Here is a 14780-nt window from a genome sequence, read left to right as displayed (position 1 = left end):
CAGGAGAGGACAGGAAAATGCATTTTCTGTCATCAATGGATTAATGGCTTAAAAGTAAAAGATTTGTCTTTGGTTCTCCTAGACAGGTTTTGCCAGTTGTTCCCAAACAGGACATACCTTTCTGCTTCTGTAGATCTTTAGAAACTGGTTCTTTGGAAGTTCTCGACTTGTTACTTCGGTGTTAGAACACTGAATTGTAAAGATCTAGAAAAGAGGATGACAATCTTTGAATAAATGGGCAGGTCAAGGTAACAATCCTCTCTGCCTTCACTTAGCGTACAAAGTCCTTCCTGAACTAACTGAGCTTTCCTTTCTAGCCTCATTTCCTCTGTTGAAGCCACACCAGCCTGTCTTTCTAGTCCTGGCCTCCTTGTACTCGCATATCTGACTGACCTTCTTTGCCTGTGATCCTCTTTTTGGTTGGGCTGCCTGATTATTCTCTACTGGGCAGCTTCTCCTTTCCAGGCCTGGCTCCTTTCTTCTAAAAGACCACATAGCAAAGGCATAAATGAACGTTAATTTAGTAGCTGTGTGATGAATGAATTGGAAGGAAGAGTCTGGAGCAACAAGACCAATTTTAGGAGACAGTGAAGGTCTCATGGATCTGTGCTGCCTGATATGGTAGCCACTAGCCGCATGTGGCAATTAAAATGAAATAAAGGTAAAAATTCAGTTCTTCAGTTATACTGGCCACATTTCTTTCTTTCTTTTCTTTCTTTCTTTTTTTTTGAGATGGAGTTTTGCTCTGTCACCTAGGCTGGAGTGCAGTGGTGCAATCTCAGCTTACTGCAGCCTCCGCCTCCCAGGTTGAAGCAATTCTCCTGCCTCAGCCTCTCGAGTAGCTGGGATTACAGGCGCCTGCCACACGCCCGGCTACTTTTTGTATTTTTAGTAGAGACGGGGTTTCGCCATGTTGACCAGGGTGGTCTTGAATTCCTGACGTCAGGTGATCCACCCGCCTTGGCCTCCCAAAGTGCTGGGATTACAGGCATGAGCCACTGCACCCCACCTATGCTGGGAACATTTCAAGTGGTCAGTACTCACATGTGGCTAATGGGTACTGTATTGGGCGGCACAGATTAAATAAAATATTTCCATCATAACAGAAAATTCTTTGGACAGCACTGCCAAAAATCAATTCCCCAAGAAAAAATGGCATTCATTCTACATAGTGATGTTTTATGTGTTGTACCTTAAAAACAGTGCCATTCATTGTCCCTAATCTAATTCTAGGCAGAGTGTATTGAGCAGTTATGAATACTATTGCTTCAAGTATGAATGCAGCTTAGAATAACAAAATCAAATTTAGTGTTTATCACTTAAGTATTCAAAAATAGCATTTAAATAAATGCCCTTGAATATATTTTTCATTATTTATCTTTGCTTACCTACTCCTACTCTTACAAAGAGGCGTCAATTAATTACATGCCATTCAGTTTTTAGTAATTACCTCTACTGGGGTCAGATTATTTGCTATTTGCAAAACTGTTTTAATGTTTTCATCTAGTATAGCCATGATTACTTTATCTTTGGATAGTAACTGTTTGTCATATATCAGCCTTCTAGCATTGCTGCCTTTGAAGGCTTTTTATTTCATTGAATTAGGAGTGATTTTTTTTCTTTTTTCCTTTTTTTGAGGCGGCGTTTTGCTCTTGTTGCCCAGGCTGGAGTACGGTGGTGTTGCCCAGGCTGGAGTACGGTGGTGCGATCTTGGCTCACTGCAACCTCCGCCTCCCAGGTTGAAGCGATTCTCTTGCATCAGCCTCCAGAGTAGCTGGGATTATAGGCATCTGCCACCATGCCCAGCTAATTCTTGTATTTTTAGTAGAGACAGGGTTTCACCATGTTAGCCAGGTTTGGTGGTGAACTCCTGACCTCAGGTGACCCGCCCGCCTCAGACTCCCAAAGTGCTGGCATTTATAGGCATAAGCCACCATGCCTGGCCACATGGTTTTATTTCTTTACCTCAGTGTAGTCTTAATCCCCCACCCCACCCAGTCCAAGAGCAAGTCCTAATAATAGTTCTTCCTTCAAAAGGTAACACAATTCTGTTCTTTTCTCCATTTCTATTTTCACTACTTAAGTGATCCTCCCATCTCAGCCTCCCAAGCAGCTGGGACCACAGGTGTGAGCCACCACACCCGACTAATTTTTTGTAGAGACAGGATCTCACTGTGTTGCCCAGGCTGGTCCCAAACTCCTGGTTTCAAGTAATTCTCTCACCTCGGTCTTCCAAAGTGCTGGGAATAAGTGTGCACCACTGTGCCGGCCAGGATTTTTCTTACTCCATTTTTTTACTCTTTAAACTCAATCAAAAGTTACATGGTTAGCCGGGCGCGGTGGCTCACACCTGTAATCCCAGCACTTTGGGAGGCCGAAGCGGGCGGATCACGAGGTCAGGAGATCGAGACCATCCTGGCCAACACGGTGAAACCCCGTCTCTACTAAAAATACAAAAATTAGCTAGGCGTGGTGGCAGGTGCCTGTAATCCCAGCTACTCGGGAGGCTGAGGCAGGAGAATGGCATGAACCTGGGAGGCGGAGCTTGCAGTGAGCTGAGATCCGGCCGCTGCACTCCAGCCTGGGCGACAGAGCGAGACTCCGTCTCCAAAAAAAAAAAAAAAAAAAAAAAAAAAGTTACGTGGTTAAATAGTAGGACTGACATAATTCAGTTAGTAGTGAAAATAGAAATGGAGTAAGTATTGGAGTAAGTAAGAAAGTAAGTAAGTAAGAAATGGAGTAAGTAATAGAAATGGAGTAAGTAACTTAAGGTTACTTAAGTCACTACTATCACTCTCCCGGCTGACTGCAGTAGCCTCCCTGCAATCATCTAGGAGAGTGATACTGGTTACCCTGCTTTCCCCTCGCCCCCTAAAAATAGGCAAAATGACCTTTTAAAAAGAAAATCAGGCCAGGCATGGTGGCTCATGACTGTAATCCCAGCAGTTTGGGAGGCCAAGGCAGGAGGATCGCTGGAGCATGGGAGTTTGAGACCAGCCTGGGAAACACAGTGTGAGACCCCATCTCTACAAAAGAAAAAAAACAAAAAATTAGCTAGGTATGGTGGCTCATGCCTGGAGTCCTAGCTGCTCCGGACAGAGGATCTCTTGAGCCCGGAATCGCTTGAGCTATGATTGCGCCACTGCACTCAAGTCTGGGCTATGGAGCCAGATCATGTCTCTTAAAAAAAAGAAAAAAAAAAAAAAAAAGAAAAAGTCAGATTAATCTCTTGTTTAGAACTCCTGCCTCCTATTATACTGATAAACGATTCCAAATATTTCAAGCTGGGCTAAACGGCTCTTTATGATCTGGCCCTTGCCTTCTTACCCAGCCTCATCACCACACCACACTTCCCTCCCTCCCTGAGCTTCAGCCACTCTGGCCTCTTTCCAGTTCCTAAAATACACGCAGTCTTTTCTTACCTTAGGGCCTTTTTCTGGCTACTCCTCCTGGATTGTTCTTGCCTAGCTCTTTCATGAGTGGCTCCTTCTTAGTTTCAAAGTCTCAGCTCCAATGTTGCTTCTTTATCTACTCTTTCCAAAGTAGGCTCCTCTGTTTCCAGCCTGTACTCTTTATAGCATCATTTTTACCATTATCTGGCATCATATTTGTTTATTTACTTGACTCTCTGTCTCTCCCTACTAGACTATAAGTTCCATGAAGGCAGGAAACTTATTTTTATTCTCTATCTCTACTACCTAAACAGTACCTGGCACATATTGTTGTGCTAAAAACAATGTTTAATAACACTGAATAACTTACTATTTTCTAAAGGAGATATAAGAGGAACTCACCTAGTTCTCCCTCTCACCCTTGCTCTCTGTGTCTGTGTCCCTCCTTCTCCCCACATATATAAAAGGAATCTCTCTGTGTCATAAGTGTGAATATCTTTCTAGGCCCTTTATACTGAATGTGAACCAGTGACTTTGTGGCTGAACTTCATCTTTTACTTCATGAAATCATGGCCACAGCTTTTTAAATGGTTGGTTTCAGTTGGAAAACATAGTGAACAATACATCTGGAAATATTCTGTCATGTTTTGAGCTGAGAAACTCTAGAGAACCAGCGGCTGATTTAAAAGCCTTTTATTATGATACAGACAGTCTATTGTCTACAGAAGCATTGGCTGTTACACAGTGGTAGATATGTGTTGCTTTTTCTAGCTATTAACTTGAGAGAAAAAACTTGTATTCATAATTTATGCATGACTTATATTCTCTGAGAATAGTTTATTGTGTTATTTTCTTTAGCTGATTTACTGTGCATTTAGAGAATTTTTGATACAGGGTCTTGCCCTGTTCAGGCTGGAGTGCAGTGGTGTGAAACACTGCTCACCACAGCCTCAACCCCCTGGGCTTAAGTGATCCTCCCATCTCAGTCTCCCAAGCAGCTGGGACTACAGGTGTGAGCCACCACACCCGACTAATTTTTTGTAGAGACAGGGTCTCACTGTGTTGCCCAGGCTGGTCCCCAACTCCTGGTTTCAAGTAATCCTCTCACCTTGGTCTTCCAAAGTGCTGGGAATAAGTGTGCACCACTGTGCCGGCCAGGATTTTTCTTACTCCATTTTTTTTTTTCTTTAAACTCAATCAAAAGTTGCATGGTTAAATAGTAGGACTGACATATTTTGCATTCTGGGGTTTTTTAATTTCACAGATTTCTACATTAAAATATGGTTTATAATTATGATTTAGTACTCCTAGGTGGCTTTATATTGTTAAAATGGATGAATTTTGCCATTTACTATATTAAAGTTTACTCTTATATTTTATAATACATGAATACAGTGGAAGAAAAATTGACATTCAAGACCTGCACAGAGATAATTTTGAAGAAAGTGAATATGTGTATGATTAGTGGTATAATACATACGTAATTTGTTGTGTGACATTTAATATTTTGATAATTTAAGAAAATTTCTGACCATTACTATTTGGAAGATTTATATAAAATGACAGATAATTATGTACTAAGATTATTAGGTAGAAAATAATTACAACTAAATAACAGGCTGGGAGTGGTGGCTCATGCCTGTAATCCCAGCACTTTGGGAGGCCAAGGTGAGTGGATCACTTGAGGTCAGGAGTTTGAGACCAGCCTGGCCAACGTGGTGAAACCCCATCTCTACTAAAAATCCAAAAAAAAAATTAAAAAAAAATTAGCTGGGTGTGGTGGCACATGCCTGTAGTCCCAACTACTTGGGATGCTGAGGCACCAGAATCACTTGAACCTGGGAGGCCAAGGTTTCAGTGAGCCGAGACTGTACCACTGGGCTTCAGCCTGGGTAATAAAGTGAGACTCTATTTCAAAAACACAAACAAACAAAAAATAACAAAACAGCTTACAGAAACATTTTTGTGTTTTTAAATTACAAAAATTACTTTAAAATTGACATTTCAGGGGCCGGGCGCAGTGGCTCACGCCTGTAATCCCAGCACTTTGGGAGGCCGATGTGGGCGGATCACAAGGTCAGGAGATCAAGACCACGGTGAAACCCCTTCTCTACTAAAAATACAAAAAATTAGCCGGGCGCGGTGGCGGGCGCCTGTGGTCCCGGCTACTCGGGAGGCTGAGGCAGGAGAATGGCGTGAACCCGGGAGGCGGAGCTTGCAGTGAGCCGAGATCCCGCCACTGCACTCCAGCCTGGGCGACAGAGAGAGACTCCGTCTCAAAAAAAAAAAAAAAAAAAAAAAAAAAAAAAAAAAAAAAAAAATTTACATTTCAGGAAATTAGAAAATAGGAAATACAAATACAAAATCGCTCAATTTCCTAAGCATTAGTACAACCACTGGAATATTTTAAAAATATTCTTTCAGTGTTGTTGCTTTATTTATACATGCGGGTTTTTTTTTGGTGTTGTACTCATAATGTACTTGTTATTTATATTTCTTCTTTTAAGTGAAATATAATGTCATAAACATTTTCCCATAATGCTAAGTTTTTATAACCATTGTTTTAATGGCCCCATAGTACTCAACCTAGCAATATACCTTAATTTACTTAACTATTCCTCTTTGTTGGAGGAGTTATTTATGAAGTGTTTTAGCTTTTATAACTATCATCATAGTGAATACTTTTGTGAATATTGTTTTTATTACCACGTTTGGTATTATAGCTTATAAGGTATATTCTCAAAAGTGGAATTTCTAGGTATGACTTTTTTTATGTCTCCTAACACATTCTAACAAATGATTTTCCAAAGAGAATATGTCAGTTTATATCACCACCTGCAGGGTGTAAAACTATCTATTCCATTGTTGCATTCAGCATTATGTATTCTTTCTTTTTAACTTGCGCTATAATTAGGGAAAAATACCATGTTGTTTTAATTTCAGTTTTTTTGATTACTAGTAAATGTTGCATATTTTCATGTTTGGTTTCTAGTGTCAGAATCATAATAGTTTCAAATATTTTCCCCAGTTCCAATAACTATTTATTTTCTATATAGATGTTTTTTGTCTGTCTAACTTGATTCATATACTTCAGGTAACATTTTAGAGATGTGGCAGAGTTTTTTGGCTAAACACACACAGGTATTCTCAATGATGAATTTCTCCTATTATGCTCAATAATGCTTTCAAATTAGTTACTCTGGAGAAGGAGTAATACAACATTATGTTTGTATTCCATATTATTCTGGTATATTGTGAAAGCATATTATGTCAGTAATCCTAAAAAATTTTTTAAATCCAGAAATCTCCCTTAAATCTAGAAATTTTAATGATAGATTATGTTTAAGTATATGTTTCAAATATGCTTAAGTAATAGTTTTTTAAGGTCTGAGAATTTGAATTATGAATTTTTTTTCCTCTTGTAGGTTGGAAAAGAGACTGTTCAAACCACTGAGGATCAGATTTTGAAGAGAGATATGCCACCAGCATTTATTAAGTGAGTAATTAAAATATTCTTCTGTTGCTAAGCAAAATAGTGCTCTTGTTAGGAAGAAAAAGTAGCTGATTTCAGTAACAACTTTTTTTTTTGGTATAAAACTTTTGTTTACAATTGAAATTTCAACTTTTTTGTCTTCTTTTTTAAAAAAACTTCATTTTAGTCTTTGATATTAGGCATTTTTGACATAATAATTTTTTTTTCCTTTTTTTTGAGACGGAGTTTCACCCTCGTCACCCAGGTTGGAGTGCAATGGCGCGATGTCAGCTCACTGCAACTCTGCCTCTTGGGTTGAAATGATTTGCCTGTCTCAGCCTCCGGAATAGCTTGGATTATAGGCATGTGCTACCATGTCTGGCTAACCGTACCTGGCCGATTTTTGACATAAGACATAAGATCATGACTTTTGAGTTTTTCTTTCTAGGATGAAAAGTATTCAGAGACCCACTGTGACTATAGCATGCATGAATCTGCATTGTATACTGGGCACCTTTGCTTGGAGATAAGGGAATAATGGTAGATAGAAACTTTAAAAAATTATTGTTTCGGCCAGGCAGGGTGTCTCATGCCTGTAATCCTAACACTTTGGGAGGCCGAGGCAGGTGGGTCACCTAAGGTCAGGAGATCGAGACCTTCCTGGCTAACATGGTGAAACCCCATCTCTACTAAAAATACAGAAAAAAAATTAGTCAAATGTGGTGGCGGGCACCTGTAGTCCCAGCTACTTGGGAGGCTGAGGCAGGAGAATGGTGTGAACTCGGAAGGCAGAGCTTGCAGTGAGTGGAGATCACGCCACTGCACTCCAGCTTGGGTGACAGAGGGAGACTCTGTCTCAAAAAAAAAAAAAAATTATTGTTTCATATTTTCAGTTACATTTTAAATTTAAGTTATATTTATATATCTCCTACTACTCCTAAAAATAATTTCCAGGCTTTTTGGGCTATTCTACATAAAACAAGCAGACATACTAATTTTTGAATACTTAAAACTTTTTAGGCTCTTATATTGTCTTTGATTAGTGGTTTTGTTCTATATGGCAGTCAAGTTGTAAGCAAAAGTAAAAGCTGATGGATAGGACAGAAAAAGTAGAACTCATAGAAGTTAGTAAGAATAGCATAAGACTTTTCAAAAAGAAGGTGTGTGAAGGACTTGAATAGCACCTCAAAAGAGGAAATGTAAGTGGCCAATATTTTATCTCAGTCATCAGAGAAGTGCAAATTATTCTATTATACACCCTAAATTAAGAAGCCTGATAATATCAGTTGTTGATAAGATATGGAGCAACTGGAATGTTCTTACACTGCTGTTGGGAATGTAAATTGGTGCAGCCACTTTGGAAAACAATTTGACATTAGTAAAGTAGAGGATAAGCAGTTCCACTCCCAGTGGAACTGGGAGTATCTTTATGTTCCCTAAAGATACTTGTCCACATGCACACCAGCATCCATATAAAAAACATTTCTATCAGCATTGTTCATGACGACTCCACTGGTCTATCTAGAGTAGAATGGGTAAAAATAATCATGGTATAGTCAGAAATTGTAATATTAATCAGTAATGAAAAGGACTGAGGAATTTTCACTTAAAAATAGTTAATTTTATGCTATATGAGTTTCATTTCAATTGAAAAAACAATGAGGCCGGGTGCAGTGGCTCACACCTGTAATCTCAGCACTTTGGGAGGCCGAGGAGGGAAGATCACTTGAGCCTAGGAGTTTGAGACCAGCCTGGGCAATGTGGTGAAAACTCATCTCTACAAAACATTAACTGCATGTGGGAGTGTGAGCCGGTAGTCCCAGCCACCCAGGAGGCTGAAGTGGGAGGATCACCTGAGCTGGGGAAGTTGAGGCTGTAGTGAGCTGTGACTGCACCACTGCACTGCAGCTTGGGTGACAGAGTGAAACCCTGTATCTAAAAATAAATAAATAAATAAAAAGACAAAAAAAGAGGAATGAATGAATCTCAAAAATAATTGAAGGAAATGAAAGTCAGATAGATAGATAGATAGATAGATAGATATGTAGGTTCCACTTATTTAAAGTTCAAAAATGGCCAGGTGTGGTGACTCACACCTGTAATCCCAGTATTTTGGGAGACCAAGGCAGGTGGATCACTTGAGGTCAGGAGTTCAAGACCAGCCTGGCCAACATGGTGAAACCCCATCTATACTAAAAATATGAAAATTAGCTGGGTGTGGTGGCTCACACTTGTAATCTCAGCTACTTGGGAGGCTGAGATGGGAGAATTGCTTGAACCCAGGAGGTGGAGGTTGCAGTGAGCCGAGATCAAGCGACTGTACTCCAGTCTGGGTGACAGAGTGAGACTCTGTCTGGAAAAAAAAGAAAAAAAAGCTCAAAAACATGCAGAAATAAACTATGTTGTTTAGACATGCCTATTTATATAGTAAAAAGATGAAGATGAGTAAGGAATAATGGTCACTACAGCCAGGGTAGATAGTATCTCTGGGAGGGAGGAAGAGGTTTATACTAGGGAGAGGTACACAGGGGCATCTAAAAGTGGTAATAATGTTCTATTTTTGATTTAAGTGATGAGTTACGTGGGTGGTTGTTTTATATGTATTCATTATATTATACATATGTTTATTTTCTCTATGTATGTTATATATCACAACTTTAAATAAAGCTAAAAGTGTTCCTTTATTTTTATCCTCCTTATGTTCTATTATTTTCATTCAACAGATGTAAAATTTTCACCCATATTGAAGTCTTCTTATTTCTAACTAACTTGAGTGGGTGCTTTATGCAACTGTGTTTCTGTTAATTCCACAAAATGTCTTCATGTGTCAGGAAGTAAGGTGCTAAAAGCATCTGTTTTTTTTGTAGAGCCTATTTTGTGGGAGTATCTTTTTTGTCCTACCTTCATTGGACTTGGTGATCTCAAGGTTTCTTCTAGCTCTGACCAACAGGAGCCTATTTTGTTCACATGCCATCCAATCAGCCTGGTTATATATATATATAATTTGAGACAGGCTGTTACTCTGTCACGCAGGTTGAAGTGCAATGGTGCAATCATGCCTCACTGCAGCCTCGATCGCCCAGGCTTAAGTGATTCTCCTGCCCCAGCCTCCCGAGTAGCTGGTGTGTGCCACCATGCCCAGACAATTGTTAAATCATTTGTAGAGGCAAGGTCTCCCTGTTGCCGAGGCTGGTCTTGAACTCCTGGGCTCAAGCGATCTTCCTGCATTGGCCTCCCAAAGTGTTGGGAGTACCGGCATGAGCCACTGTGCCCCGGTCTTAGGCTGTTAATATTAAGAGGAATCTTATGCTGTCAACTAAACATATTATAATTAAACTTGCATTTACCTTGCATTGAAAACATAGCTCTAGCTTGTAGCAGGTTGCCCCTCACACCTTGGAAGGTACAGAGCACGGGGAATGAGTGATTAGGGATTTCACTATCAGGTAGGTAGTTCGACTAGAAGACCCTGCAAACAGTTGCTTCCAACCATGACATTCTAGTCTATGAATATGATTTGATTGGTAAATGGATTTTGTCAGGAAACTTATTTTTGCTAATCCCCAGAGATATATGCTGAAATATGCTATGTGCTCTCACAGGCTTCCTTGGGGACTTAGAAAAATTAAAAATGAGCACACCCTAGTTGTGATAAAAATTTCAAAAAATTTGGTCACTTTAAAATAAAATAAAACTTCATTTATCACCCTGTGTGGTAACTAGGGCATCAACCCCTTACTCTAATAATTGGTAATTTAAAGGAAATTAAGCATTTATCTTGCCTTTCCTGTACAAAATTTTTACAGTAGCCCAATAGCCCTAGTTGTAAGGTGAATTCTAACCAATAAATGTGGAAGACATGACATAATTAAAAATCATTGATCACTGGGCACGGTGGCTCAAACCTGTAATGTCAGCACTTCGGGAGGCCGAGGCAGGCGGATCACCTGAGGTCGGGAGTTCAAGACCAGCCTGACCAACATGGAGAAACCCCATCTCTATAAAAATACAAAATTAGCCAGGCATGGTGGCGCATGCCTGTAATCCCAGCTACTCAGGAGGCTGAGGCAGGAGAATGGCGTGAACCCGGGAGGTGGAGCTTGCAGTGAGCTGAGATCCGGCCACTGCACTCCAGCCTGGGTGGCAGAGCGAGACTCCGTCTGAAAAAAAAAAAAAAAAAAAAAAAGTATATAATTTAGTATGCCACACTCTGAAACGTTACTTGAAAATAGCCTTGAGTACAAACAACAATATGGCTGTGGTTGTCCAACAAATTTGGGGGCAAATAAATATTCTATAATTGAAAACATGGTGGAGGACTAGGCATGATGGCTCACACTTGTAATTCCTGCACTTTGGGAGGCCAAGGTGGGAAGATTGCTTAAGCCCAGCAGGTCAAGGCTGCAGTGAACTGTCGTCATGCCACTGCACTCCAGCCTGGAGTGAGACCCTGTCTAAAACAAAACAAAATAAACCGTGATGGATTTTTATGCTTTTCTTTTCTTGTTTTTCTATAGATGCAAAATGAAGCAGAAAATAGTAGGTCTTGACTTGGAAAAGACAGGGATAGAGAGGGGGGAAACAGATGGAAGCAATTAATGACATCCTCTGAACTATTGAGTAGGACATTCTTTTGAGCTGCTTGGTTGATGTTTAGAAATTTCTAGGGCATGACCGACTGAAACTTCCTCTGTAGTCTACTTTTGCAAGGATTTCTCAAGTGACTGCTTAAGCAACACTAAAGGCTAAAATATTTAAAAATTTATTGTTAGATCAGTCTGTACTCCTAGAATGTTAAGATGTCAAGGCTAGAGAAAACAAGATACTTGGCCTATAGATAGATTTATACCTAAGCTATCTGATATATATTTAAAGGTTTTTCAGGGAAAGATATGATACTTTTAGGATTTGGGGATCTCAAGATCCTATCATAGTCTATTTGTGTGATTGACAATTAAAGGCATATTGAAAAATGGGTTTAATACATTTAAAATGATGTAATTGTCGATGAGGAACTTCCAGTGCTCATGCAATTCCTTATTGTAAACGTGAGAACCATTTTATATAGAACAAGATTTGCATGGTCACAGCCTTTCTCTTGGGTGGAGCAAAAGTTATTTGATCCCTGGCTGCACTGGCAGACAGAGCTCACAATTTACTAATTTTACCCAAGATTGCAGTAATAGCCACGGTGTTGCATAAGAGGTGTAGGGTTGCATGGCGATTGCCATAGAAACTGCCCAGACTGTCATAAACTTCAGGAGTGCAGCAGCTATGCTGTATTGTTGAAATATTGGTTAGACTAACCTTATAACCCTGTAAGAAATCATTTGTTCCTGGCTGAGTCCGGTGGCTGACGCCTGTAATCCCAGCACTTTGGGAGGCTGAGGCAAGTGGATCACTTGAGGTCAAGAGTTCAAAACCAGCCTGGCCAACATGGTGAAACCCGTCTCTACTAAAAATTCAAAATTAGCAGGGCGTGATGGCACATGCCTGTAATCCCAGCTACTTGGGAGGCTGAGGTAGGAGAATCACTTGAACCTGGGTGGTAGAGGTTGCAGTGAGCCGAGATCATGCCATGCATTCCAGCCTGGGCGACGAGAGCGAAACTCTGTCTCAAAAAAAAAAAAAAAAAAAAGAGAAATCATTTGTTCCTTTTGAGACTGTCAGCAAGGGAGTCAGCTACTGTACTCCATGTTTACATTTTGTATCACTGTCAGTTGTCATTTTCTTCTTTGTCATCATCATCATCAGACTGCTGTGGCAGTAATGTTTTATGTATAATTGATTAATGGGCTAGATATGTTCCTTGGTTAATTATTTACTGATTGCCTTCTATGTGCCTAGTGTGCTAAGTGCTGTTTATAGAATAGTAGTTCTTACCAGTGTGTAATGAATGGTCACTTGTGAGATATATTGCAAATAATATGTTAACAGTAATAAAGTGCTAGAGGGTACTAATGCTTTGCTTTAAAAAAAACTGAATTGAGAGGCCGGGCGCACTGGCTCACGCCTGTAATCCCAGCACTTTGGGAGGCCGAGGCTGGGGGATCACGAGGTCAGGAGAGCGAGACCACGGTGAAATCCTGGCTCTACTAAAAATACAAAAAATTTGCCGGGCGCGGTGATGGGCTCCTGTAGTCCCAGCTACTCGGGAGGCTAAGGCAGGAGAATGGCGTGAACCCGGAAGGTGGAGTTTGCAGTGAGCCAAGATTGTACCACTGCACTCCAGCCTGGGTGACAGAGTGAGACTACATCTCAAAAAAAAAAAACCGAATTGAACATATTTAAGTTCACATGTATAATAATATCCCTCTCATTTCTGCTCATTATGAGTTTATTTTTTTAAAACTTTAATTTAAGTATAATATGCTTGTTATTATGTTTTCTTTAGTGGGAGAGAAATTAGTGGAACTACAGCTATTGTGACTGGAAAGTGTGCATAATCCCAAGTAGACCCATGGGGCTATGCCATAAACATGAGTTTTATTTTTCTATATATGATAGTGGAGCAAAGGTGGAAACACTACTGCAGAGAAATTTTGTAAAAAAGAAATATTTTAAGAAGTTTCCAATTAAAGAGCTATAATACAGACTGACTTTCTGATAGGAATTCAGAGAGAGAGCTCTCTCATTGTAAGCAGGAATAGTAGAAAGAGCGTTTATGTAGGAAGTGGGGCTTGGGAGGATGGTTAGATGTAGGGAGGAAGGAAAATACTTTAGGTGCAATGAATGGCGTGACAAGTCATGAGGGCCTGTGGGGAGGGGGCACATGGTGGGGGTGGTAGGAACTAAGCTTAGGTAGGTAGGTTGGGCAATAGTGAAGGTCCTTGAAAGCCAGGCAAAGGAATTTAGAATTGGGCAGCAGGGAAGCTTTGTAGCTGCAGAGCAGTAAGATGACAATATGAAAGCATCTTCAGGAAGATTCATAACCAAATACAGAAGGAATAGTAGGTGCTAGTGTTGTAACAGAATAAGCTGGATGTCAAACCGACCAGATTTATTTTCTGTTAATGTAGATTTGCTTCAGATTGATTCCTTCTTATAGGTGAGAAATGTTTATAGCAAACTATTTTATTTGCCTTGGAAAAATTGTCATTGCTGTATACAATGGAATTTCATTCTTATTTCTGCAATGGAGCAGAAATGAATAAGGAAGGCAATTCTTGGACCCGATCCAAGGATGTTCAGTACTGAATGGATCAAAAAACCTCACTTCTGAGGGGGTCTTGTGATATGAACTTGAAAAAGGGCATGGTGTGCATTATCTCTTGGTAGGCAAATGACAGCTTCATTTCGAATGGACATTGTTGTCACTTTCTGCCTCAGTGCTGCTCTGACAGTCTGCTTGAGTCAAAACTTGGATTGGTTCACCAGCTTGGACTATTTTTGAAGCATATTGTAATGTCTAGGCTGACTGAATAAAAGAATGTTCCCAAAATACCATGTGAAAGGCCGGGCGCGGTGGCTCAAGCCTGTAATCCCAGCACTTTGGGAGGCCGAGACGGGCGGATCACGAGGTCAGGAGATCGAGACCATCCTGGCTAATATGGTGAAACCCCGTCTCTACTAAAAATACAAAAAACTAGCCGGGCGAGGTGGTGGGCGCCTGTAGTCCCAGCTACTCGGGAGGCTGAGGCAGGAGAATGGCGTAAACCCGGGAGGCGGAGCTTGCAGTGAGCTGAGATCCGGCCACTGCACTCCAGCCTGGGCGACAAAGCGAGACTCCGTCTCAAAAAAAAAAAATACCATGTGAAAGGATGCACTACTGCTACATGATTGCCATTAATCACATTTCTTGGGAATTTTTTGTTTTAACCCTTAAACTTTATTAGTTAAGAACAGTTATGTTATTTACTTGTACAAATTTACCATAATTTATATTCATGCACAAACAAGAAATTTGAGAAGGATTA

The 14780-nt window shown here is 40.3% G+C and overlaps 1 protein-coding gene across 2 annotated transcripts in view; it reads left to right on the top strand.

The window, feature by feature from the left end:
* VCL (vinculin) overlaps positions 1 to 14780 on the top strand; it is a 126507-nt gene that overhangs the window by 41830 nt on the left and 69897 nt on the right. For both annotated transcript variants that reach the window (XM_015147272.3, XM_015147270.3), the window contains exon 2: positions 6818 to 6888. In XM_015147272.3, the coding sequence (XP_015002758.1) occupies positions 6818 to 6888 (71 nt within the window). The remainder of the gene's footprint in view (positions 1 to 6817; positions 6889 to 14780) is intronic.

The sequence above is a fragment of the Macaca mulatta genome, chromosome 9, assembly GCF_049350105.2.
Source record: "Macaca mulatta isolate MMU2019108-1 chromosome 9, T2T-MMU8v2.0, whole genome shotgun sequence".
Taxonomy (NCBI): Eukaryota; Metazoa; Chordata; class Mammalia; order Primates; family Cercopithecidae; genus Macaca; species Macaca mulatta.
This window is presented reverse-complemented; position numbering and strand designations above follow the sequence as displayed.